The sequence below is a fragment of the Oncorhynchus mykiss genome, chromosome 11, assembly GCF_057628025.1.
Source record: "Oncorhynchus mykiss isolate SJ-2025 chromosome 11, ASM5762802v1, whole genome shotgun sequence".
NCBI lineage: Eukaryota > Metazoa > Chordata > Actinopteri > Salmoniformes > Salmonidae > Oncorhynchus > Oncorhynchus mykiss.
In genome coordinates this window covers 28,613,232-28,640,906 of record NC_143032.1, presented here as the reverse complement: position 1 = coordinate 28,640,906, position 27,675 = coordinate 28,613,232, and the positions used below count along the sequence as shown (strand labels likewise).

At 42.2% G+C, this 27,675-nt stretch overlaps 1 protein-coding gene across 3 annotated transcripts in view; it reads left to right on the top strand.

Annotated features, from left to right (window-relative positions):
* LOC110535559 (enhancer of polycomb homolog 1) overlaps window positions 1-10,152 on the top strand; it is a 61,655-nt gene extending 51,503 nt beyond the window's left edge. For all 3 annotated transcript variants that reach the window (XR_016484440.1, XM_090189868.1, XM_036935294.2), the window contains 4 exons: window positions 1,011-1,183; window positions 6,336-6,477; window positions 6,733-7,153; window positions 8,445-10,152. Coding sequence is in view for 2 of the 3 variants with exons in the window: in XM_090189868.1 (XP_090045994.1) it covers window positions 1,011-1,183; window positions 6,336-6,477; window positions 6,733-7,153; window positions 8,445-8,517 (809 nt within the window). In the remaining variant the exon portion in view is untranslated. The remainder of the gene's footprint in view (window positions 1-1,010; window positions 1,184-6,335; window positions 6,478-6,732; window positions 7,154-8,444) is intronic.
* Window positions 10,153-27,675: the final 17,523 nt, after the last annotated feature.

Here is a 27,675-nt window from a genome sequence, read left to right as displayed (position 1 = left end):
CCTCCATCTTCTCAGAGCAGTCAGGCTTGTTGCCCTAGCGACTCCGTTGGATGTATGCTGCTCTAGAGCCAGTACTGTTCATTTGCATGATGTCTACCATTTGCTTTTAAATGTCCAAACTCAACAAAAATGACATTCGGTAGCACCTACCAATATACACTTAACAAAATGTAAAGTCTTGGTCCTATGTTCCGTGAGTTGATAGAAAAGATACTAGAAATGTTCCATGCGCACAAAAAGCTTATCTCAAATGTTGTGCAAAATGTGTTTACATCCCTGTTAGTAAGAATTTCTTATTTGCCAAGATAATCCATCCACCTGATAGGGGTGGCATTTCAAGAAGCTGATTAAACAGCATGATCATTACACAGGTACATCGTATAATGGGGACAATAAAAGGCCACTCTAAAATGTGCAGTTTTGTCACACAACACAAGTTTTGAGGGAGCGTGCAATTGGCATGCTGATAGCAGGAATGACCACCAGAGCTGTTGCCAGAGAATGTAATGTTCATTTCTCTACCGTAAGTCGCCTCCAACATAATTTGAGAGAATTTGGTAGTACGTCCAACCAGCCTCACAACCGCAGACCACATGTATGGCGTCGTGAGGGCGAGCGGTTTGCTGATGTCAACATTGTGAACAGAGTGCGCCCTGGTGGGGTTATGGTATGGTCAGGCATAAGCTACGGACAACAAATACAATTGCATTTTATACAGTTACCTAACAGATATTCTACTTTGATGTATTGTACTTTGTGTGTGGGGGGGGGGGTTAATGACAGGAGGTGGTACATGTGATCTGAGAGCTCCCAGTGTCAATACCAGGTGCTTGTTTATTTATACGTACATAGATGCCACCAATTGTTGGTCATGGAAATTTGTTTAAGTCATGGAAAAGGAATTTCATGACATCAGTCAATGTGTATGAACCCTGACTCTTCATTCATTCTCCTGTGACCAGTTTGTGTATAACCCATGTGTGTATAACATTGTTATCCTGTCTCTGTAGCATTCACAGCAGAGCAGTACCAACAGCACCAGGAGCAGCTGGCCCTGATGCAGAAACAGCAGCTTGAGCAGATCCAACAGCAGCAACAGGCACAGCAGCAACAGGCACAGCAGCAGGCAAACACAGACCCATCCTCTACTACTACATCCACAGCACCACCACCCAACACACAGGTCAGTAGCACTCCTCTGCTCTGCTAAACCAGCCACTCACCTACTATAACCACATCATCTTTTCCAAAACGGCTTTGTGTGTATTTGTGTAGGTTTGCTTGTTTCGTTACGTTTCTTAGTCAAGCATCAGTCAAAAGTTTGTTAACACATGGAATAATGTAGTAAAAAAAAAAAAGTGTTAAACAAATCACAATATATTTTATATTTGAGATTCTTCAAATAGACACCCTTTCCCTTGATGACAGCTTTGCGCACCCTTGGCTTTCTCTCAACCAGCTTCATCTGAAATGCTTTTCCAAAAGTCTTGGAGGAGTTCCCACATGCTGGGCACTTGTTGGCTTCTTTTCCTTCACTCTGCGGTCCAACTCATAACAAACCATCTCAATTGAGTTGAGTTCGGGTGATTGTGGTGGCCAGATCATCTGATGCAGGACTCCATCACTCTCCTTCTTGGTCAAATAGCCCTAACACAGCCTGGTGTTTTGGGTTGTTGTCCTGTTGAAAAACAATTGATAGTTCCACTAAGCGCAAACCAGATGGGATGCCGTATCGCTGTAGAATGCTGTGGTAGTGTGCCTTGAATTATAAATAAATTACAGACATGTCACCAGCAAAGCACCATCACACCACTTCCTCCATGCTTCACGGTGGGAACTATACATGCAAAGATCATCCATTCACATACTCTGCATCTCACAAAGACACAGCGGTTGGAACTGAAAATCTCAAATTTGGTTTAATCAGACCCAAGGACAGATTTCCACCGGTCTAATGTCCATTGGTCGTGTTTTTTGGCCCAAGCAATTCTCTTCTTATTATTGCTGTCCTTTAGTAGTGGTTTCTTTGCAGCAATTTGACCATGAAGGCCTGATTCATGCAGTCTCCTCTGAACAGTTGATGAGATGTCTGTTACTTGAACTCTGTGAAGCATTTATTTGGGCTGCAATTTCTGAGTCTGCTAACTCTAACGTCTGAGTTGGGGGTTTGTTTTTGAGCATTCCACTGTACTTTTTGGGATCTCATCCGTAGACTCTCTCCATACTGTTTCACATGATTCTTGCGTAGGTGGTAAAAGAGGTTAGTGGTGTGCCTGTGGCATATTTTGCGGAGGATGGATTTCTGGTCCGTGTCAGAATTTTCATACCCAAACCACGTCCATGCGTCTGAAGTAGCCCCTCTTTTAGGTACGTGCTCTGTGTCGCGTTCACTCTCCTCCGTGTTTGTTTGTGTTGCAAATTTGTAAGAACACAAAGCTACGTCCAATTGCTGAAAAATATTGCCGTAGAGTGATTTGCGACGCAACGAAATAAACGATAGGGCATAATATGAAAACGATAGAAAAACGTCTATTGTCACACGATATATATCATTATGTCCCCCAGCCATAAATGCAAGTAAACAAAGTCTGTTTTTAGAGTACATTGACAAGAACGGCAGGTAGCCTAAGAGTTAAGAGCGCTATGCCATTAACCGAAGGCTGCTGGTTCGAATCCCTGGGCCGACTAGGCGAAAACCCTGTCTGTGTCCTTATTGCTCCTATAAGTCGCTCTAGATACGTCTGCTGAATGACATAAATATAAAATGTGACAATAGTTCCTCCAATGTATTAGAAAAAATATTTCCTGGTCTCCCTTTTGATAACTACTAGGCATGAAATGGAAAGATGTAATGCTCTGATCCAGTGGAAATGTCATAAAACACCTGATTTACTTATCCTTTGCACAAGTTGCTAACAGCTGTGTCTGTCCCGAGTACACTGGCGGGGGAGGCTCTGAGGGCCCAGATCATGTTGCAAGCTTGTAAACCTGAGCTTCGGGCCAGACACAGTTGATAGTTGATGTTTCAAGTTTTTTTGCAGACAGGCCATGCGTAGCCAATATGATTTATAGGATGCTTTATTATTATCTGTATATTTTCTACCTGCAGGCTGCAATGTTTTTCTGTTGGCTTTGTGTGCTATTTTTACATCGTTGGCAATAGAAGTTACTTTTAGATTTGAGTAATTTTCTTTTAGATATAGTTTTGAGTAACCACATGACACTGATTGAGATACAGACTAATATATAGATTAAATTAAACTGTTCTACGGAAATGTGCATATGAAAATCAGAACTGGCACGCCGGGTCGGTAGAAATTGTAAGAGAAATTGGACCTCCCAAATGGAAAAAGTTGCCGATCCCTGGTTTAGCCGGTTACTGGCAACTTCAGGAGCGTAACAGCAGAGTTGGAGCAGGGTCAAGAACAGGTTGTTTTTTTCTGGTTAGACCATCTTGAGCTCTGGCACTCTTGAATAATTTGTCTTAATTGTTTAATCAAACAGTGTTAACTTCTTAAGGTATAGAGGGCAGCATTTTCACTTTTGGATAAATAGCGTGCCCAAATTCAACTTCCTGCTACTCATGCCAAGAATATAAGATATGCATATTATTAGTAGATTTAGATAGAAAACACTCAAACGTTTCTAAAACTGTTTGAATCATGTCTGTGACTATGACTATAACAGAACTTATGTTGCAGGCAAAATCCCGAGGACTAACCGTTCAGAATCTTTTTTTTTTTTAGGTCTCGGTCTGTTCAGTGAGTTCTCATTGGGAAATTATATTTTTTAGGGAACTTGTTTTCTGTTCCTACCGTTTCCACTGGATGTCACCAGTCTTTGGAATTTGGTTGAGGTTATTCATTTGTGCAATTAACAAGTACGGCCATCTAGGAACTGTGTAACACTGTTGAGAGTTGCGCAAGACTTGAAAAGTAGCTTGGTTTGTTGTCTTCCTGTATTGAACACCGATAGACCCGTCTTCAATTGGTGGATTATTAACGTTTAAAAAATACCTAAAGTTGCATTACAAAAGTAGTTTAAAATATTTTGGCAAAGTTTACAGGCAACTTTTGAAATATTTTGTAGTGACGTTGCGCAATTTGGAAGCTGTTTTTTTTTCTGGATCAAACGTGCCAAATACATGGACATTTTGGATATATATGGACGGAATTAATCGAACAAAATGACTAATTGTGATGTTTATGGGACACATTGGAGTGCCAACAAAAGAAGCTTGTCAAAGGTAAGGCATGTTTTATATTTTATTTCTGTGTTTTGTGAAACGCCTGCAGGGTTGAAATAGCTTCTTATCCTTTCGCCGAAAAGCCTTTTTAAAATATGACATGTTGGCTGGATTCACAACGAGTGTAGCTTTAATTTAGTGTCTTACATGTGTGATTTAACGAAAGTTAGATTTTTATATCATTTTATTTGATTTTGCCGCACTGCATTTTCCCTGGCTTTTGGCCAAGTGGGATGCAAGCGTCCCCTAAACCATAAGAAGACCTCTCTGGGATATGTGGGACGCAAGCGTCCCACCTGGCCAAAAGCCAGTGAAAATACAGAGCGCCAAATTCAAATAAATCACTATAAATATCTAACTTTCATGAAATCACACATGCAAGATAGCACAACAAGTGTAGCTTTAATTTGAATCTAGCCAACATGTCAGATTTCAAAAAAGCTTTTCGGTGAAAGCAAACGATGCTATTCTCTGAGGATAGCACCTCAGTAAACAAAGAGAGAAGCGTATTTCAACCCTGCAGGCGCGACACAAAACGAATAAATAAAAATATAATTCATGCCTTACCTTTGACAAGCTTCTTTTGTTGGCACTCCAATATGTCCCATAAACATCACAAATGGTCCTTTTGTTCGATTAATTCCGTCGATATATATAGTGGGGCAAAAAAGTATTTAGTCAGTCACCAATTGTGCAAGTTCTCCCACTTAAAAAGATGAGAGGCCTGTAATTTTTCATCACTTCAACTATGACAGACAAAATGAGAAGAAAAAAATACAGAAAATCACATTGTAGGATTTTTAATGAATTTATTTGCAAATTATGGTGGAAAATAAGTATTTGGTCACCTACAAACAAACAAGATTTCTGGCTCTCACAGACCTGTAACTTCTTTAAGAGGCTCCTCTGTCCTCCACTCGTTACCTGTATTAATGGCACCTGTTTGAACTTGTTATCAGTATAAAAGACACACTCCAAACTCCACTATGGCCAAGACCAAAGAGCTGTCAAAGGACACCAGAAACAAAATTATAGACCTGCACCAGGCTGGGAAGACTGAATCTGCAATTACAGGCCTCTCATCTTTTTAAGTGGGAGAACTTGTACAATTGGTGGCTGACTAAATACTTTTTTGCCCCACTGTATATCCAAAATGTCCATTTATTTGGCACGTTTGATCCAGAAAAACACAGGTTCCAACTTGCGCAACGTGACTACAAACAATCTCAAAAGTTACCTGTGTACTTTTCCAAAACATTTCAAACTACTTTTGTAAAACAACTTTAGGTATGTTTTAACGTAAATAATCGATAAAATTGAAGACTGGATGATCTGTGTTCAATACAGGAGGAAAACAAACTAGCTAGCTTTCTGGTCACGCGCCTCTATCTAACATTACACTTGAAGTGACCCTCCTTCTGTACAGGGCTACTTCTTCATTACACAAAGGAAAAACCTCAACCAATTTCTAAAGACTGTTGACATCCAGTGGAAGCGGTAGGAACTGCAAGAAGGTCCCTTAGAAATCTGGATTGAAAAGAGTGAAAAAATCTGAATGGTTTGTCCTCTGGGTTTCACCTGCTAAATAAGTTCTGTTATACTCAGACATGATTCAAACAGTTTTAGAAACTTCCGAGTGTTTTCTATCCAAATCTACTAATAATATGCTTATCTTATTTTCTGGGATGAGTAGCAGGCAGTTGAATTTGGGCATGCATTTCATCTGGACGTGAAAATACTGCCCCCTGTCACCGAGAAGTTAATGCATAAGACACGCTCGGTACATGTAGTTGATTTTATTAGAACACATAGGGTGTCTTTATATATTTTTTTAAAAATACACGTTTCTAAAATTCAGACCAATCAATTGGTCGAAAGAAAAGACCACTATCGATCAACCAAGATTTGTTTTTAGTCGGGGAAAGCCCTCGAAGCCAGAAAGCCTTTGTGTTGCTTTGAGGGAGCTTTGCATCCTGTCTGAAAAAAATAACCAGGGGAATGACTGGTTTCACTGACTCTTCCATGTTTAATATGCTCAGTGGTTGTACAATCACATCACTCGGTCTGTCTCCATCTGTCCTTCCTCCAGTGTATAATATCTAAGACGTTAGACTCGGCCAGCGCCCAGTTTGCTGCCTCTGCCCTGGTGACCACGGACCAGCTGATGGCCTTCAAGGGCAAGGAGGAGGGGGTTCTGGGAAGTGGCGTCAACGGGGTCTTTCCAGGCTCAGGTGAGCAGCAGCGCCAATGGAATCTGAGCTCTTTGGGCCCTGGTTAAAAGTAGTGCACTATATATGGAATGAGTACCATTGTAGGACGCAGACCAGATTTGCAAATAAATACAATTGAATAGAGAGACAGGACTGTAGAGTTGAGGAAGTGCTCTAGTCTTATCAAGGTAGTTTCTTTACCCATCTCCTCACAGCATTTTACTGATGAATAACATGTATGGTATAGTCTAATGTATTAATGTCTCTCTCCCTCAGGAGTGTACAAAAGCTTACACCTCGCCAGCACCACCCACACCCACCACCCCAACACCAACCAGACTCCCACTCCTCCTCCATCAGCCCCCACTTTCCTCAAGCCCTCCTCCACCACTACATCCCCTGTCACCGCCTCCTCCCTCAGCTCCCCAGCTAACGCCCACGGGAATCCCCTCCACTTGGGTAGCAACGCTGCCAACTCCACTCCCACCACCACTCAGGTCCTGATAGGGAACAACGTCCGTATGAGCGTACCCTCCTCCCCTGTTCTTCCCAGTCTGGGTGGCACCACCACGCGCCACAGCCACATACCCAGGGCTCTGGGAGCCTTGCCCTCCTCTGCCTTAAAGATGGCTGTCAACACCAACTGTCAGATGCCCAACAAGGTCACCGGGGCTTCTACCATGGACATAGGATCCAGGTGAGATGATTTAACATATTCTAACAAATTCACTTTGAATAACATACTGTTTAAGGCATGCCCTGACTTTAACTGAATGCTATTATAAAAACACTCTGACACAGACCAAGGTTATTCACAAATGATAAGGTTAGGGGTTGTGATGAATCTGTTATTTGTTTTAATTAATTGGTTAAGCCATGAAACTACCCCTCCCGGATCCGGGAGAATTGTCATCAACTACACTAATTAGCATAACGCAACGGACAAAAAATCTTACTAGAAAATATTCATATTCATGAAATCACAAGTGAAATATAGTGAAACACAGCTTAGCCTTTTGTTAATCACCCTGTCATCTCAGATTTTGAAATTATGCTTTACAGCCAAAGCAAGACAAGCATTTGTGTAAGTTTATCGATAACCTAGCATAGCATTATGTCCAGCTAGCAGCTTGGTCACGAAAATCAGAAAAGCAATCAAATTAAATTGTTTACCTTTGAGCTTCGGATGTTTTCACTCACGAGACTCCCAGTTAGACAGCAAATGTTCATTTTGTTCCATAAAGATTATTTTTATAGCCGAAATACCTCCGTTTGTTCTTCACATTTTGTTGAGAAATCCACCGGAAATTGCGGTCACGACAACGCCGAAAAATATTCCAAATTCGATCCATAATATCGACAGAAACATGGCAAACGTTTTTTATAATCAATCCTCAATGTGTTTTTCAAATATCTATTCGATAATATATCAACCGGGACAATTGGCTTCTTAGTAGGAGCGAGAGGAGCAATGGCCGCCTTTGTCTATTACGCACAAATCACTCTGAGAGCCACCAGCTGACCACTGACGCAATGTTGTCGTTCACGCTCATTTTTCAAAATAAAAGCCTGAAACTATGTCGTGTGACATAGGGAAGCCATAGAAAAAGGAATCTGGTTGATATACCTTTCAATGCTCAATAGGGAGGCATAGGAACGCAGAGGCTTCAAAATAAGAGTAATTTCCTGATTGGATTTTTCTCAGGCTTTCGCCTGCAATATCAGTTCTGTTATACTCACAGACAATATTTTTACAGTTTTGGAAACTGTAGAGTGTTTTCTATCCTAAGCTGTCAATTATATGCATATTCTAGCATCTTGGCCTGAGAAATGGCCCGTTTACTTTGGGAACATTATTTTTTCCAAAAATGAAAATACTGCCCCCTAGTCTCGAGGTTAAACAAATGTTATCAACATACAGAGTTAAAGTTAATAAGGGGTCTAATGGAAGCAGTTTTTGACATGGTGTTTGTCTTGTATTCTTCCAGGGATAATCACGATCAAGACAAACCAGCTCTGAACAGTATAGCGGACAACACAGTGGCCATGGAGGTGACGTAGCAGAGCGGTGGTGGTGCTGCTAGCAAATTGCCCATGACAGTCCAGCCAGGCCCAACGCTACCCAACCCTCTGCTGGCCAACCAGTCCTCTGCTGAGAGTCTGCTGCTACTCTCTCAATCCACTCTTTAGGTGCTGTGCATCGTAGCATTGGGAATGCAAAAAGGGACGGTAGGCGGGTGGTCGGCGGGACTCCACTCACATACACACAACGGACTACATACGGAGTACGGACAGACACGTTTCCACGGCAACTGTGGGGATTACATGGGTTGCAATTCTCATCTCTCATGCTTTTTAAATGTTTTTGTTTTTGTATTCGTTACTGTTAATAAGAGTAAAAATTGACATTGTGTAAATTATGAATATGGCAAATTAGTATCTGTACAGTAACTAAATATTTGTAATACCCCCCCCCCCCTTGTATATATGTTACTTGAATACAGAAACTTGTTTTATTTGTGATGTTTTGCACTTGGGAATAAAAATAAAAAAGCGATAAACTTGTGAGTGTGAGATGTGAGAGTTGTATAAACGAAAGAGACATTTCAGAAGAGACGTTTCATCACATGCATGGTGCAGAGCCTGCTGTTTTATCTATTTATTGTGCTGTGTTTACAGTTTCCTTTTTTTTCTCTTTTTTTTTTGTTTGCACTGTACCTTCATTGGTTCCTGTGCTGTAGTAAATGTTAGGTAGCTACGGACTCCTGGGTATTTTGTATATTGTAAACACAATGCAGGTTTTTCCCCCCCCCTTTGGGTCCCTGCGCTTTTCTTTGGATCATGTGGAATTCAATGGTGATATACAGATAGACTCTGTGGGGAGGGGAGCCAGAGGTGGAGGACATGGTCAGCTTTGGTTCACTTCACTTAGCGGGGTTAAAGCTCTTCCTGGGATCTTCCATTTACGTTATCCCGATACAAGTAACAAACTAGGGATGAAGTCTCTTCCTAGAAGCATCTCTCTCTCATGCTTCTGATTCAAAGCACTTATCGATTTTGTTTTCTGTTTTTTTTATCAATATTAATGTTGCTTTTGTATAATTTTGGTCCCTTGTTTTCATGCAATGCCCCCCCCCCCTTTTAATTATTTTAACCCCACACACATTTTTGTAAAACAGAATTGAGTTATTTTTGTATTTTTCTCCTGTTTTTGTGGTAAAAAAAAATGATTGTAAGCTTCTTCGTATTGACAGACTTCATTATTTTGTTACTTGTTTATGCATAGGTGATAAGGGAGGTGAATGGCAGTTACAATTGCTGTATGTATCATCATTCCAATTTCTGACAAGAAAAAAAAATGCTAATGGGGGGTAGCTATGGAGAAAGGCTAATTTTCTCTTATCTCACCGTTTCAAACTCCAGACGGCTGCAAGGCCAAAAACCACAAGTGTCGGGTGCCTTCCCTTGGGGGAAAAAACGTGCTCTCTTCTGTGAAGAGTAAGGCACAAAAACAGTGCTACTCCTACTAGTACTTTTTGTCTGTGTCGTCAGAATCTGAATGCCCAGTCCAAAGGCAGGATTTATCCTTGAGGTTTTCTTGTCCCACCTGGAGGCTGAAAAGAATAATGAAAATAAAAAAAGTGACAGAACTCTACGATAATATAAGACAATAAAGCCCAGGTCATTATATGTGGATTATGTGGCTCTTTGTGTTCTGTTGGGTGAATGTTATGGTCCTGTGTGTGAGCAAAAATTGGCATATTTTAAGAAGACGTTTTGAATAATGTAACTCATGCCATGCAGGGTTTGTGTAGGCCTATGGATGTTTCAACTGGGTGGCTGTGTGTGTAAGAGAGTGAGAGCGCAATGTTTTGGGGGAGTTTTAAGATGGTTTATACTGTATTGTTGCATCGGGTTTACATTATCACATTTTGATGCTGTAATTAAAGCACAAGTATCACCGAGCTGAAAGCCATCCGGTTTCCCATTTAAAACGGATTACTCAAAGGGTAAATAAATGTTTGTGTGATTGTGCGTGTCTGAGTGCATGCCTCGCAGGTTGACATTACCTAAACTATTAGCACCCTGTTTGAAAGGAACAATGACATACTGAAAGAAAAGACCACGCATTCTTTGACCGAGTGTAACCTCATTATTTGATTGTTATTGGGAACAAAAATGCCAAGCATTACATGCAAAGGGAATTATCCCCCTTTCTTGCCCAAATGGTATCCTATTCCTGACGTAGTGCACTACTTTGGACCAGGACCTAGTGCATTAATAAAAATAAATAATGTACTATATAGGGAATAGGGTGCCATTTGGCACTCAGACCATGCAGGCATGTTCATAATTGATTCCACACCAGCGGATCCCAACAGCACAGCCAAGATAATTCAGTCCCTCTGTAACCACCACTTAGATAAAACAACGAATCAAGTCGGCTTTCTCATTACAACAGTCTTAGGTAACATCCCAAATGGCACTGTATCCCATACATAGTGCACTACTTTGAACCTGGCCCTAGTCCAAAGTAGTGCACTTTGTCAGGAATAGGGTGTTGGGCTGCTTCAAGCACTCTGACGTGAGAGAGAAATAAAACTGCACACACACACTCCCAACAATACACTCACACTGCTCCCAGGGACAATTCACCATGACAACGCTATGCCGTCAAGATACAGCTCGGCAGCACATGGAATTACTCTGCTTTCCGTTAACCCCTCCAAGCAAACAGCTGAAATATAAAGCTCACTCTCTTCGTCTGTCATTCACTCTCTCAAATTGCCCTCATTCTGTAAATATGAATTCTTTGGCTTGGGTTTAGCTTTCAGAGTATAGCACAAAATGGACCGCGTGACCAACATAAAACCCTGGTGGAAAACAAGATGCATCTGTTCACAACTGGATCAGATGTCTTCTTCAGGGAGGTGATTGGAAGGGCTGACAGCCAAGCAGGTTTAACCCCTTGCTCGCCACCTCACTCCATCTCCTCCTCTGTCTCCCTCTCGTCCCTCTCTCTTTCCCCCTCAGTCCCCCATCAACCCTCGCCCTGGCCAACAGGTGCAGTAGTCTGAAAGGGAATGGGGACTTTGTTGATTGATAGCCTGGTACTGTCTATGATATGACTTCTCAAAAATATAATTTTACCTCTGGAGAGAGATAGCCTTTCCTGTATAACATGATCACGTTACTCAGGGATTAATTATGATTTGCTTCTCAGTAGGGTTAGATTAGACTTTCGAAAGAGATGGAAGAATGAAGAAGTTTAATGACTATGTTACGTCCCAAATAGCACCCTATTGCCTAAGTGCAAAACTTTTGACAAGGGCCCAATGTGGGGAATAGGGTGCCATTTGCAGTGGTGGGAAAAGTATCCAATAGTGATGCTTGAGTAAAAGTATAGATACTTTAATAGAAAGTTACTCAAGTAAAAGCTAAAGTCACCCAGTAAAATACTACTTGAGTATAAGTCTAAAAGTATTTGGTTCTAAATATATTTAAGTTTCAAAAGTAAAAATAATTTCAAATTCCTTATATATAGCAAAGCAGATGGCACCATTTTCTTGTTTTAAAATTGTATGGATAGCCAGGGGCACACACCAACACTCAGACATAATTTACAAGTTATGCATTTGTGTTTAGTGAGTCCGCCAGATCAGAGGCAGTAGGGATGACCACTTGTTCTCTTGATAAGTACATGAATTGGACCATTTTCCTATCCTGCAAAGTATTTCAAATGTAATGAGTACTTTTGCGTGTCAGGGAAATTGTATGGAGTAAAAAGTACATTATTGTCTTTAGGAATGTAGTGAAGTAAATGTAAAAGTTTTCAAAAAAATAAATAGTAAAGTACAGATACACAGAAAAAACTACTTAAGTAGTACTTTAAAGTATTTTTACTTAAGTACTTTACACCACTAGCCATTTGGGGCACAGCCTATTTCATTCAAGTGAGGTGATGTAGTCAGACTCAGCTCTGTTTTCAAGCTGGTTGTCTTCACTTTGACATGTGAGCAGAATAAAGTGCATCTTGTGAAGCTGTGGTAAACAGAGGTTGTGTCCCAAATGACACCCTATTCCCTTTATAGAGCACTACTTTTGACTAGGGTCCATATTGCTCTGGTCAAAAGTAGTACACTATATAGGGAAATGGGTGCCATTTTGTGAAGTAGCCACAGAACTATGCAGGGCCAAAGCTACTATCCCCTGCTGTCACTGTGGACACAGTTGTGGTGTGAGATCAATCTGTACTGAACTTTTCTATTTCACCGGGTGTCTACTCTTCAATGGAGACACATACAGACACACACACACATTGCAACACTCAGTCACCTATGCTGGACTGAAACAAACTCAAGCTGAGGAGGGTCAAGCCAGGTTATGTGTTGCAGCCAGCCAGTGCTGTTGAACTTGTTGTGCTTGCACAGTCCTTGAGTGAAAATTGCACTCAATAGAGTTGCCATTTTCCTTAGATGGCCATTCTCTCTAGATGGCCATTCTCTTTAGATGGTATTATGAGTGTTCCTCCATCTGTGCTCAAGTGGAGAAAACACTTATGAAAACACTCTACTGTGGCAGCCTTTTACAGAGCTCTCAGTAAGAGTGGGTTTTTTAACAGGAACATTGGGTTTTTATTGGCTGATCTCAGAGTGTTGACTGTTGGATGTTGTTCTGGTTCTGTGCATTTTTCAGCAAGAGAGCTCAACCAGTGATTTATGTTATGTATGTTTCTTCATGTATACTGATTTTTTTTCTTCTGTCTGCATGTTTGGACATTTGTGAGCTTCTGTTTATTTTTTTCAGTGTCATGCCATTCTGATGCAGACGGCCTGCAGTGACAGTGCGACACACTAGGGAACAAGTCACTAGTCTGGGCTGAGCTTGGGGACACCAAACAGAGTAAGCACTTACAGAATAACCACATGAATTTCACATTTCCATTTATTAACAGACACTCTTATCCAGAGCAACTTCCAAGAGCAATTAGGGTTAAGTGCCTTGCTCAAGGGCACATCCACAGATTTTCACCTAGTTTTCTCTGGGATTTGAACCAGCAGCACCCTGCCTATGGAGATCACGTGATCACACGTTATGTGAAGTTAATGTGATAACGTGACAACATAACATGTAACATGTGATAACATAATACACGTGAAAACATGATCTAATGTGAAATAAATGTGAAAACATACAGATGCAAAATTTCAAGCATGTGATACCATGAAACTACAAATTTGAGCACATAATAACATGAGCTCATGAAATAAACGTGACAACATGGGGATGCAAAATTTCAAGTGTTTTTTACATGTGAGAATGCAATTTCACATGAGAGTTAGATTTCCACAGGAGGTGAAAACGTTATTCTCCTCAAATGTAAAAAGGTGGTGTTAACATGTGAACTCTAAATACTGTATAACACATGTGAACATATGGAGGCTGCTGAGGGGAGGACGGCTCATAATAATGGCTGGAATGGAGTCAATGGAATGGTATCAAATACAGCAAAGATGTGGTTTCCAGGTGGTTGATATCACTCCATTGACTCCATGCCAGACATTCTCCTTCCAGACATTCATGAGCCGTCCTCCTTCAGAAGCCTCCACTGATGGTTTACATGTGAACAACTGAACATTTCAGCTCAACATGTGAAAACATCTATTTCACATGTGAAACTCAGTCATTGACAGACATGGTGGCGTGGCAGGAAGATCGGCATGAGGTTGTGAGTTCAAATCCCAGGTGATTGTCACTTTCGTCGTAACGAGGAGACCAAGGCGCAGCTTGATTGGAATACATTCTTCTTTTATTAAAACGAAGAACACTTAAACAAACTAACAAAACGAACGTGAAGCTATAAACAACTAGTGCTGACATGCAACTACACATAGACAATCCACAAAACCAAAATGGAAATGGCAACCTAAATAGGATCTGGACTGCCGAGGATCTGGACTGCCAAGGCGCACTGTAGGCGTGGTGCGTGTTGCCGGCACTGGTGGTACCGGGCTGGGGACAGGAGGAACAGGGCGTACTGGACCCTGGAGGCGCATTGGAGGCCTGATGCGTGGTACCAGGCTGGTGACACGCACCTCAGGGTGAGTGCGAGGAGCAGGAACAGGAAGTACTGGACTGTGGAGGCGCACTGGATGGAGAGGGCGAGGAGCAAGAACAGGACACAACTGACTGGGATAGCGCACTTGAGGGAGAGTGCGAGGAGTTGGCACAGAACGCACTGGGTCTTGAAGGTACACTGGAGACCTGGTGTGTATAGCCGGCATCAATTGTTCCGGAACTTTAACACACTTTCCAGGACGAGTACGGAGAACTGACTCAGGTGGCACCAAACTGACAACACGTTCTTTTGTTCCAAATCTGTGCGTCCTCCAACTCAACAACTCCCCCATTTCTCTCTCCTCCGAATCCTCCTTCTCCCAGACTGGCTCTGGTTTACTCCTTGGCTCTGCCGACTGCTCCACGTGCCCCCCCAAAAAAAATTATTGGGGTTTCTGTGGTTGCCTTTCCTCCTGTGCCATCTCCACCTGCTTCCATGGCAGGGTCTTGTCCCCTGCCATTACCTCCTCCCAGGTCCAGGATGTCCTCCCCTCATCTTTCTCCCGGGCCAAGGATGTCCGCTCCTCATTCACACGCTGCTTGGTCCTTATTTGGTGGGTTATTCTGGCTAATATCAACAAGATGCATGCCAGTCTCACTTGGCTTAAAGTAGAACAAAGATTGATTGCATCACGTCTTGTTTTTATGAGAAATATTACTGTGATGAAAATTCCAAATTGTCGGCATAATCAAATAACATACAATGCTGACAGACATGCATACTCCACCAGGCATGTCACCAGGGGTCTCTTCACAGTCCCCAAGTCCAAAACAAATTTAAGGAAACGCATAGTATTGTATAGAGCCACAGCAAAGTCAGCTTCAAAACTACCCCTCACAGAACAACGTCTCTCCCTTGGCAAGTAATGTTTTAAACAACATTCAGCTTATAAAGGCTTCATAAATCCTTCATAATGCCTCCATAAGCACTACGTAAATGTGTTACAAAGCATCTATAATTGTATGTCATGCTTTATAAAAGGTTCATAAATGTGGTATAACTGTGTGACATAATCCTCTATGTCAAATGTGACATAACCCACTATGTTGAATATGATATAAACATGTGCTTTATTAAGGGTGACATGTTGTGCTGAAGGATGGCATACGCTCTAAAGTGATGTCATATTAGTCACATTACACCCAATCTCAGACACTTCCACCCAAATGCGCAGAAGGTCTGGTGGACCAACGCATCAAACTTGTCCTTCATTAGTTAGGGTTAGGTTTAAAATCACATTTTAAGAAGAGAAATTGTGGAAATAGGAAGGTTTAGGAATAACTATGACTTTTTGACTGTATTAAGTAGTGACGATGACAAATACTTTACGCAGTAAGGTTCCCTCCTATAGAATTCTATGGACACTCCCACTAAGGCCAAATTTGAATGGTTGATATCATGACTGACCTTCATGTCTTAAAATAATGATGAACTGTCATTTCTCTTTGCTTATTTGAGCTGTTCTTGCCTTAATATGGACTTGGTCTTTTACCAAATACGGCTGGCTATCTTCTGTATACCCCCCTACCTTGTCACAACAAAACTGATTGGCTCAAAGAAGAAAATAAATTCCACAAGTTAACTTTTAACAAGGCACAACTGTTAATTGAAATGCATTCCAGGTGACTACCTCATGAAGCTGGTTGAGAGAATGCCAAGAGTGTGCAAAGCTGTCATCAAGGCAAACGGTGGCTACTGTAAAGAATCTAAAATATAAATATATTTTGATTTAGGTTTTAAATGTACTTAATTATCAAAAGTGTAAGTAGAAATTATTTAAAATGTCTTATATTTAGCAAACCAGACAACACGATTTTCTTGTTTTTTTTATTTTACAGATAGCCAGGGTCACAGTTCAACACTCAGACATAATTTACAAACAAAGCATTTGTGTTTAGTGAGTCTGCCAGATCAGAGGCAGTAGGGATGACCAGGGATGTTCTCTTGATAAATGCATGAATTAGACAATTTATCTGTCCTGCTATGCATTCAAAATGTAACGAGTACTTTTGGGTGGCAGGGAAAATGTAAAGAGTAAAAAGTACATTATTTTCTTGAGGAATGTAGTGGAGTAAAAGTAAAAGTTGTCAAACATATAAATAGTAAAATAAAGTACAGATACCCCAAAAAACGACTTACTTTACACCACTGGTGAAATCATGCACAAAGTAGCCTATGAAATAGCAAAGCACGTGACATATACTCACATGCGCGCTACACACCTAGTTTCAACGGAATATAATCTGCAGGCAGCAAGAACACGCAGCTCTCAAATGGTTTTGGCATGGAGCAGAAAATGAATAATGTAATCGGTAGCTGGTAGGTAGGAAAGACGTTTCAACATATGGGTATGCAAACCAGGTATTGAAAAAGTATGGTCTGAAGTCTTGGTTAGTAGGCTATTTGTGATGTGCAATTCAGTCAGCATGTGCTGTTTGCATCAGGGGCGTAGGCATGAATGGGCCTGGTTGGACAAAGGCCCACCTACTGGGGAGCCAGGCCCTGCCAGGCCTACCCAATCAGATTGAGCAAAACAAAAAAATTATACATTATTATTACAAAAAACACAGTTCCTCTCACCAGATGATGGTAATTTGAAACAACCCTTTCCTACAGTCAATGACCAAATGCCCCCTTGGCCTCATGAGTAGAATATATTCATATATTTAAGTATATATATATATATATACGTTTTTTTTTTATTATGAAAATCTGGTATTTCTATGTCAAACAGTTTTGTTTTATTTCAGTCTTCTGAGATATATAAAGTGTAATATTTGGATGCTAACCAAACAACAGTGCAGGGCATGCTCACTGAATTAAAGGGCAACAAACTACAGAATCTGAATTTCTTCGATTTTTCCCAGACCTCATAAGTCACCCCTGGTGTGGTTTAAGCATTGCTGTGAACACAGAACATCCAATTTAGTTGTTTTTCTATTAGACAAGAATGAAAAAAACTGGGGTGAACCAGAAGTAACTGGGGGAAATCTGAAACCTGGAAAAAGAAAAAAACAAGAAAATGGAATTTGTGAAAAAAACAGCAGTATTTTAAACAGATTTTAAAAGGCCCTACCAAATTAACCCTTTATAAAGCATTGCATATGGTTATAGATGATTTGTAACACATTTATCTAGTGTTTATGAAGGCTTTATGAAGCATTTATAAACTGCATGTCATTTAAAGCGGGACTGTGTTTTGTCAGCACAGGACCTAATGTATTTCTATATTTATTTTAAATATTTGTATCTCTGTCCTTGAGCTGTTCTAGTCTATTATTGTTCTATATTATGTCATGTTTTGTGTGGTCCCCAGGAAGGATAGTTGCTGCTTGTGTGTGTGTGTGTGTGTGTGTGTGTGTGTGTGTGTGTGTGTGTGTGTGTGTGTGTGTGTGTGTGTGTGTGTGTGTGTGTGTGTGTGTGTGTGTGTGTGTGTGTGTGTGTGTGTGTGTGTGTGTGTGTGTGTGTGTGTGTGTGTGTGTGAGAGAGATAGAGTACAGAGTAAGGTAAGGTACGTAGATGGTATGTAGGGGCCTCAGAAGAACAGTCAGAGGGACATGAAATACTTTCTACTTGAGCTTCTCCAACTTGATACTTTCTGGATGATTAGTTGATCAATTTTCCAATCATTGTGTACGAGTGAGGAAGATTACAAATGCGTGTTTATTCTTGCACATAAGAGTTGACAGGGATAACAATTGAATTACTGTCATTCAGTTTATACTACTGTTTAAGCGCAGTTGCCACAGCAACCTTTTACGCTCATCATCTAGATCCTTACTTTTCCGATTCAGTCTTTCTGATTCAGTCTTTTCCGATTCAGTCTTCTTAGAAATGAATAAGGAGGGTTTGAATACAGTACATTTATGTATGTTTGCTCAGGGATCCAAGATGGCGTAACAGTCAAACGTCTTTGTCCTTTGTCTTGTCGTGTGTATGTATCTTTTTAGATATTTTTCTTCGCATGTATTTTTCTAAACCTCAACTTCAACATACACTCCTGCAACCCGCCTCACCCAATGTGGTGTGGATCTGCTTTTTTCTAAAGTATATTTCTTTACCTCTGAATCGGAGTCCCCCAACAGAGGCTAGCCAGCTAACTAGCTACTAGCTAGTAGTCAGCTAACCACTGCTAGCGGTCATCAGCTACCTTTATCTCGGACGCGATTCAAACCAGAGCATACCGGACCTATTTTCTCTCCATATCCCCGGATTCCTACCACAAGCTCTGAACCTTCTCACCTGGATCATCGCAGCTAGCTAGCTGCAATCCGAGTGACTACTCCTGGCTAACGCCCCTGTCCCGAAGCAAGCACCAATTAGCCTGGAGCTAGCCCATGCTAGGCCCATCTCCCGGCTAGCTGAAGAGGTCCATCAGCCACTCCTGGACCCGTTACGGGGTACGGAACCCCGCCGATTCTTCACGACTGGACTACCGACGTAATCTGCTCGAGGGGGTTACTCAACTGGCTCCTACGTCGCGACGTCCCCTGAATGCCCATCTGCTAGCCTGCTAGCCGCGGCCCGCTAGCTGTCTAGAGCATATCGGACTGTTAGCTAATAGGTCCATCGGCCAATTTCTCGTGTCACTATTCCTATTTTGCTAATCGGCCTGAGCCACTTTTACCACATGAAGCCCTGCTTATCCATCACGACTGGACTATTGACGTAATCTGCCCAAGGGTTTTTTTTCCAACAGGCCCCTTTGTCGCGACGTCCCCTGAATGCCCATGTGCTAGCCTGCTAGCCGCGGCCCGCTAGCTGTCTAGAGCATATTGGACTGTTAGCTGAATAGATCCATTTGCCAATTGGACTGGACCCCTCTGCTACACGGAACCCTACTAATCCATCATGACTGGTCTATCGACGGAACCGCATGAGAAGCCAAAAAAATACTTTCCTCCTTCTGCTAGCTTGCTAGCCACCGCCTGCTAGCTGTCTGAATCGTCGTGTCTCCAGCCAGCCCAACCATTCACTGGACCTCTATGATCACCTGGCTACGCTTGCCTCTTCCTAATGTCAATATGCCATTTTCATTACTGTTCTGGTTATTGTTTATTGTTTTATTTCAATGTAGATCCTTTAGCCCTGCTCAATATGCCTTAACCAAACATTCAGTTCCACCTCCCACATATGCGATGACATCACCTGGTTAAATGTTTCTAGAGACAATATCTCTCTCATCATCACTCAATGCCTAGGTTTACCTCCAATGTACTCACATCCTACCATACCTTTGTCTGTACATTATGCCTTGAATCTATTCTATCGTGCCCAGAAACCTGCTCCTTTTACTCTCTGTTCCGAACGTACTAGACGACCAGTTCTTATAGCCTTTAGCCGAACCCTTATCTTACTCCTCCTCTATTCCTCTGGTGTTGTAGAGGTTAATCAAATCAAATCAAATGTATTTATATAGCCCTTCTTACATCAGTTGATGTATCAAAGTGCTGTACAGAAACCCAGCCTAAAACCCCAAACAGCAAGCAATGCAGGTGTAGAAGCACGGTGGCTAGGAAAAACTCCCTAGAAAGGCCAAAACAAAGGAAGAAACCTAGAGAGGAACCCGTCTATGAGGGGTGGCCAGTCCTCTTCTGGCTGTGCCGGGTGGAAATTATAACAGAACATGGCCAAGATGTTCAAATGTTCATAAATGACCAGCATGGTCAAATAATAGTAATCACAGTGAACAGGTCAGAGTTCCATAGCCGCATGCAGAACAGTTGAAACTGGAGCAGCAGCACAGCCAGGTGGCCTGGGGACAACAAGGAGTCATCAGGCCAGGTAGTCCTGAGGCATGGTCATAGGGCTCAGGTCCTCCGAGAGAGAGAGAGAGAAAGAAAGAAAGAGAGAAAGAGGTAATTAGAGAGAGCATACTTAAATTCACACAGGATACCGGATAAGACAGGAGAAATACTCCAGATATAACAGACTGACCCTAGCCCCCAACACATAAACTACTGCAGCATAAATACTGGAGGCTGAGACAGGAGGGGTGGCCCCATCCGATGAAACCCCCGGACAGGGCCAAACAGACAGGATAAGGTTAATCCAGGACCTGCAGTGCCTAGCTCCACTCCTATTCCCCAGGTGCTCTCATTTGTTGACTTTTGTAACCGTAAAAACCTTGGTTTCATGCATGTTAACATTAGAAGCCTCCTCCCGAAGTTTGTTTTATTCACTGCCTTAGCACATTCTGCCAACCCACATGTCTCAGCCGTGTCTGAATCCTGGCTTAAGAAGACCACCAAAAACACTGAAATGTCCATCCCTAACTATAACATTTTCCGTCAAGATAGAAATGCCAAATGGGGCGGAGTTGAAATCTACTGTAGAGATAGCCTGCAGAGTTCTGTCTTACTATCCCGGTCTTTACCCAAACAATTTGAGCTTATACTTTTAAAAATCCACCTTTCCAGAAACAAGTCTCTCACCGTTGCCGCTTGTTATAGACCACCCTCTGCCCCCAGCTGTGCCCTGGACACCATATGTGAATTGATTGCCCCCATCTATCTTTAGAGCTCGTGCTGCTACGTGACCTAAACTGAGACATGCTTAACACCCCGGCAATCCTACAATCTCACACAAATTATCAATGAACCTACCAGGTACAACCCCAAATCTGTAAACACGGGCACCCTCATAGATATCATCCTAACCAACCTACCCTGCAAATACACCTCTGCTGTTTTCAACCAAGATCTCAGCGATCACTGTCTCATTGCCTGCTTCCGTAATGGGTCTGTGGTCAAACGACCACCCCTCATCACTGTCAAACTCTCCCTAAAACACTTCAGCGAGCAGGCCTTTATAATTGACCTGGAATTATCCTGGAATGATATTGACCTCATCCCGTCAGTAGAGGATGCCTGGTTATTCTTTAAATGTACCTTCCTCACCATCTTACTTAAATAAGCATGCTCCGTTCAAAAAATGTAGAACCAGGAACAGATATAGCCCTGTAATGCAACTTTTCAGGGAAGTTAGGAACCAATATACACAGGCATTTAGGAAAGCTAAGGCTAGCTTTTTCAAACACAAATTTGCATCCTGTACCATAAACTCAAAAAAGTTCTCGGACACTGTGAAGTTCATGGAGAATAAGAGCACCTCCTAACAGCTGCCCTCTGCACTGAGGCTAGGAAACACTGTCACCACCGATAAATCCACTATAATTGGACATTTCAATAAGCATTTTTCTATGGCTTCCATGCTTTCCACCTGGCTACCCCTACCCTGGTCAACTGCCCGGCACCCCCCACAGCAACTCGCCCAAGCCTCCCCATTTCTCCTCCTCCCAAATCCAGATAGCTGAAAGAGCTGCAAAATCTGGACCCGTACAAATCAGCCGGGCTAGACAATCTGAACCCTCTCTTTCTGAAATTATCTGCCGAAATTGTTGCAACCCCTGTTACTAGTCTGTTCAACCTCTCTTTCGTATTGTCTGAGATTCCCAAAGATTGGAAAGTTGCCGCGGTCATCCCACTCTTCAAAGGGGGAGATACTCTAGACCCAAACTGCTACAGACCTATATATATCCTACCCTGCCTTTCTAAGGTCTTCGAAAGCCAAGTTAACAAACAGATTACCGACCATTTCAAATCCCACCATACCTTCTCTGCTATGTAATCTGGTTTCAGAGCTGGTCATGGGTGCACCTCAGCCACGCTCAAGGTCCTAAACGATATCATAACCGCCATAGATAAGAGACATTACTGTGCAGCCGTATTCATCGACCTGGCCAAGGCTTTCGACTCTGTCAATCACCACATTCTTATCGGCAGACTAAACAGCCTTGGCTTCTCAAAGACTGCCTCGCCTGGTTCACCAACTACTTCTCTGATAGAGTTCAGTGTGTCAAATCGGAGGGCCTGTTGTCTGGACCTCTGGCAGTATCTATGGGGGTGCCACAGGTTTCAATTCTCAAGCCGACTCTCTTCTCTGTATACATCAATGATGTCGTTCTTGCTGCTGGTGATTCTCTGATCCACCTCTACGCAGACAACACCATTTTGTATACTTCTGGCCCTTCTTCGGACACTGTGTTAACTAACCTCCAGACAAGCTTCAATGCCATACAACTCTCCTTCCGATGCCTCCAACTGCTCTAAAATGCAAGTAAAACTAAATGCATGCTCTTCAACCGATCGCTGCCCGCACCTGCCCGCCCGTCCAGCATCACTACTCTGGACGGTTCTGACTTAAAATATGTGGACAACTACAAATACCTAGGTCTCTGGTTAGACTGTAAACTCTCCTTCCAGACTCAAATTAAGCATCTCCAATCCAAAATTAAATCTAGAATTGGCTTCCTATTTCGCAACAAAGCATCCTTCACTCATGCTGCCAAACATACCCTTGTAAAACTGACCATCCTACCGATCCTCAACTTCGGCGATGTCATTTACAAAATAGCCTCCAACACTCTACTCAACAAATTGGATGCAGTTTATCACAGTGTCATCCGTTTTGTCACCAAAGCCCCATATACTACCCACCATTACGACCTGTATGCTCTCGTTGGCTGGCCCTCGCTTCATACTCGTCGCCAAACCCACTGGCTCCAGGTCATCTACAAGTCTCTGCTAGGTATAGCCCCGCCTTATCTCAGCTCACTGGTCACCATAGCAGTACCCACCCATAGCACACACTCCAGCAGGTATATCTCACTAGTCATCCCCCAAAGCCAAGTCCTCCTTTGGCTGCCTTTCCATCCAGTTCTCTGCTGCCAATGACTGGAACGAACTGCAAAATCACTGAAGCTGGAGACTCATATCTCCCTCACTAGCTTTAAGCACCAGCTGTCAGTGTCACACCCTGACTATAGTTTGCTTTGTATGTTTCTATGTTTTGTTTGGTCAGGGTGTGATCCGAGTGGTCTATGATCTATGTTGGATGTCTAGTTTGTCTGTTTCTGTGTTTGGCCTGATATGGTTCTCAATCAGAGACAGGTGTTAGTCGTTGTCTCTGATTGGGAGCCATATTTAGGTAGCCTGTTTTGTCATTTTGGGTGATTGTCTATGTTAGTTGCTTGTGTCAGCACAGTTCTTATTATGGCTTCACGGTCGTTATTCGTTTATTGTTTTGTATAGTTTGTACTCAGTGTTCAGTGCTTTCTTTAATTAAAAAATCATCATGAACACATACCACGCTGCATTTTGGTCTGCTCCTTACGACGATCGTGACTGTCAGAGCAGCTCACAGATCACTGCACTTGTACATAACCCATCTGTAATATAGCCCATCCAACTACCTTATCCCCATACTGTATTTATTTATTTATCTTGCTCCTCTGCACTCCAGTATCTCTACTTGCACATTTATCTTCTGCACATCAATCACTCCCGTGTTTAATTTGTATATTGTAATTACTTTGCCACCATGACCTTTTTATTGCCTTACCTCTCTTATCTTACCTCATTTGCACACACTGTATATCGATTTTTTCTACTGTATTATTGACTGTATGTTTGTTTATTCCATGTGTTGTATGTGTCGAACTGCTTTGCTTTATTCTTGGCCAGGTCACAGTTGTAAATGAGAACTTGTTCTCAACTAGCCTACCTGGTTAAATAAAGGTGAAATAAAATGAACAAAAATAAAGTAGAGCAGCTGAGAGCTTTATGAGTGGGACTGGTGCCGAGTGTTCAGATTGGGTTTACAGTGTAATACAGTGTAATGGCTGTGTAAATCGAGTGTGTTTATGTTTGTCTGTCTGTGTCTGTGTGCAAGTGTGTGTGTGTGTGTGTTTAATGTGTCAGACAATCAGACAGTCAGCTCTCCCGTGAAGCAGAGAGAGGGGAGATGCTGCCCTGTCCTGTCACTTCAGAAGAGGTACTGGCTAACTGGGAGAGAGGTGGTAGGTCGATTGGTTGGTTGGTTGGTCGTGTGGGGGATGGAATAACAGCCTCCTGTATTGTACCGTATTGTGCCGGACCGTACAGCCTCTCACAATACATCTTCCTCAGGCCAACTCCCTCGCTACGTCTCAAATGCATCCTATTCCCTATAGTACACTTCATAGGGGATAGGGTGCTATTTGGGACGCACACCCATTACATAATTTTATCACGTCACGTCACTTCACACTGGGCACACATTTCAATATACATTATCTATTTATTTAGGTTGACAGCAGGACATTGAAACAACGATGTTGATTCAAACATACAATTCTACTATCAACATTGCAACAAGGTCAAATAAAATATGTCTAATCAAATGTAAAAATCTATGTAATTTCAACCACCCCAATATATCTTGTTTATTGCATGTTTTTTAGTTTCTATGTGAAATGTTCCATGCAATTTAAATGTCTGTTGAAATTAGATTGATATAACAACCTGTTAGTCCGGTTAAGTCAATGTATTTTCAAGTCCAATGTATTTTCCGCGTTGATTCCATGTCACAATATGATGACAAATTATATTGAAACAACATTGATTCAACATTGATTCAACCAGTGTGTTTTATCATTTGGCACAAAAGCCCTAGAATTATTCGACACTTTTCTGTTCACTACTCACTAATGCCTTTAATGGAAAAAGGCTCTTCAGAATGACAAGCAGCAAATGGCATGCTAATTCAGAATTAAACAGGGGTTGTGTCCAAAATGGTGCCCGATTCCTTATATAATGCACTACTTTTGTAGGGGATAGGGTGCCATTTTGGATATAGCGAGGCTTTCACATTCATACACTTGGCTTCCGCAGTGTGTTCAGCCTGCTTTAAATGAGCTGCTTTATTGATAAAACGTTACATTCGCTAAAGTGAGAGGGATGGAAATCCATCTCGGTCCTGATTGCTTCATCTGGGAGAATGCACAAATGTATAGCTGTGTGTTGTGTGAGAGGAATCCCAATGAGGTGATGATGGAGGACAGAAGCTCTCGTCCCTCAAATGCCAAATTAGATGCCTTTTTTTTCCAAAATGATGTTTGGTTTATTTCCTTTCTGGGATAAATAAAGTAAATCATGCTATTTTCTTTTTGGAGAGAATACTGTGTGTAAAAGCAGTTCAGAAGAGGCAGGACATCTCCTTGACTCTAGATTGAGAGGTCCACTGGACACTTGGTAGGCTTGCAAAATTGCGGTAACTTTCCCAAAAATTCAAGCTTTTTTAAAAATCCAGAAAGTTACCGGAATTTTGCAACCCCACTGTGATGCCAAACAATACTTTAGAGCGATATTCAATGTGGGTTCCAGGCTATGGCTGCCCTTCCCATTGTCCCCAAGTGGATGTTTTGTGCCCACAGACAGATAGACAGAGTTAAACCTTCCTTCCATATCTTCTGTAGATAGACAAGTGGAGGAGTGATGTGACCTTTCCATCTGCCCCTAGGGACAGGAAAATTAGGATATTTTCCTGACAAAAGATTGAAAAACGGCAGCCGGTAGGCTTCTGTTGCTAGGCAGCAAGGCCTCACAGAAACAGTGTGTCAACAATAAAAGACAAATGAAAAATAGATTGCATTTCAGTGCGTTTGAGAATGGACACAATAGAATCAGCGATGTAGAGGCTCGTACTGTATGTATGACTGCATGACTTTGTAACCACTTTGTAACCATGGTTGCAACATAGGCTTTTAGAAGACATGAGAGCTGGTAGTAAAGGCTAAGGATGCATCCCAAGTGGCAGCCTATTCCCTATTCCCTATGTAGTGCACTACATTGGGAATATAGCGCTATTTGGGACGCACAAACAGTTGGAACATGGCTATACACATCATGGCAAGACAGCAGCCAATTGTCATCTTTGGTATGTGTCAATAGACAGCCATTATTATATCTGACTCATACATCCTGCAGTCAAAGGCAATGTTAGGATTGGAATCAAATACTAGGAATACCTCCCAAATGGCACCATATTCCCTATATACTGTGTCACACCCTGATCTGTTTCACCCGTCTTTTTGCTTGTCTCCACCCCCCTCCAGGTGTCACCCATCTTTCCCATTATCCCGAGTGTATTTTTACCTGCGTTCTCTGTTTCTCTGTCTGTTGCCAGTTCCTTTTGTTTCACCAAGCCTACCAGCGTTTTTTCGCGTGCTCCTGTCTTTCTCCAGTTCCTGTTTTCTAGTTTTCCCAGTTTTGACCATTCTGCCTACCCTGACCCTCAGCCTGCCTGCCATTCTGTTCCTTGTCATACCACCCTGGATTACTGACCTCTGCCTGCCCTGAGCCTGCCGGCTGTTCTGTACCTTTCGGACTCTGCTTTGGATTACTGACCTCTGCCTGCCCTTGACCTGTTGTTTGCCTGCCCTCCTGTTCTAGTAATACACTTTTGTTACTTTGAAACTGTCTGCATCTGGGTCTTCTCCTGAGCCTTGACAGTACTGCACTACTTTTGACCAGATCCCTATGGGCCCTAGTCAAAAGTAGTGCACTATATAGGGAGTAGGGTACCATTTGGTATGCACCCTAGGTCTACTTCAAATTGACGAACTGAACTGTTGACTTGTTATTGGGGGACTGTACTTGGCCTCTGTGGTGTTCTGACCTCAGCAGAGTGTTGTGAACGAATCCATTCAGCATTATCATCATGTGCTATTCAACAACGCTGACCCAAATGGAAGTTTGATTGCTCTTTCATAGACTTTTATTGCCCCCAGTCAGAGCACTTTACCCTTGACGATGCTGTCATGACAGTGTATTCACCGTGACAATGTTGGCACGCCTGCAGGGTCCAGAGGGATTATTGAGCTCATGGTCAGGTAAAACAGAAGCTTGGGGCTGTGTCACAAATGGCACCCTGTTTCCTATATAGTGGGTAATCTGGTCAGCAGTAGAGCACTAGGGTGCCATTTGTGATGCAAACAGGATTCAGGAGTTGCGTGTGAGAGAAAGAAACCTTGATGATGATGGCAATAATAGCAATATTTAAACTGGTCAATACACTTTGCATTTTAGAACAGCATGGGCGAGACAGCTGAAGCAGAACGTAGAGAGAGAGAGAAGAGAAGGAGATGGAGGAATAGAGGAAGAGAGTTGGCAGGCAGGGATTCACACATACACCTGTTTCCTAGTGATGGTGTGAGTGGGAGACAGAGAGGGTTGAGAGTGGAGGAGGAGTGAAGAGACTGAGATGACCCACAATAGAGT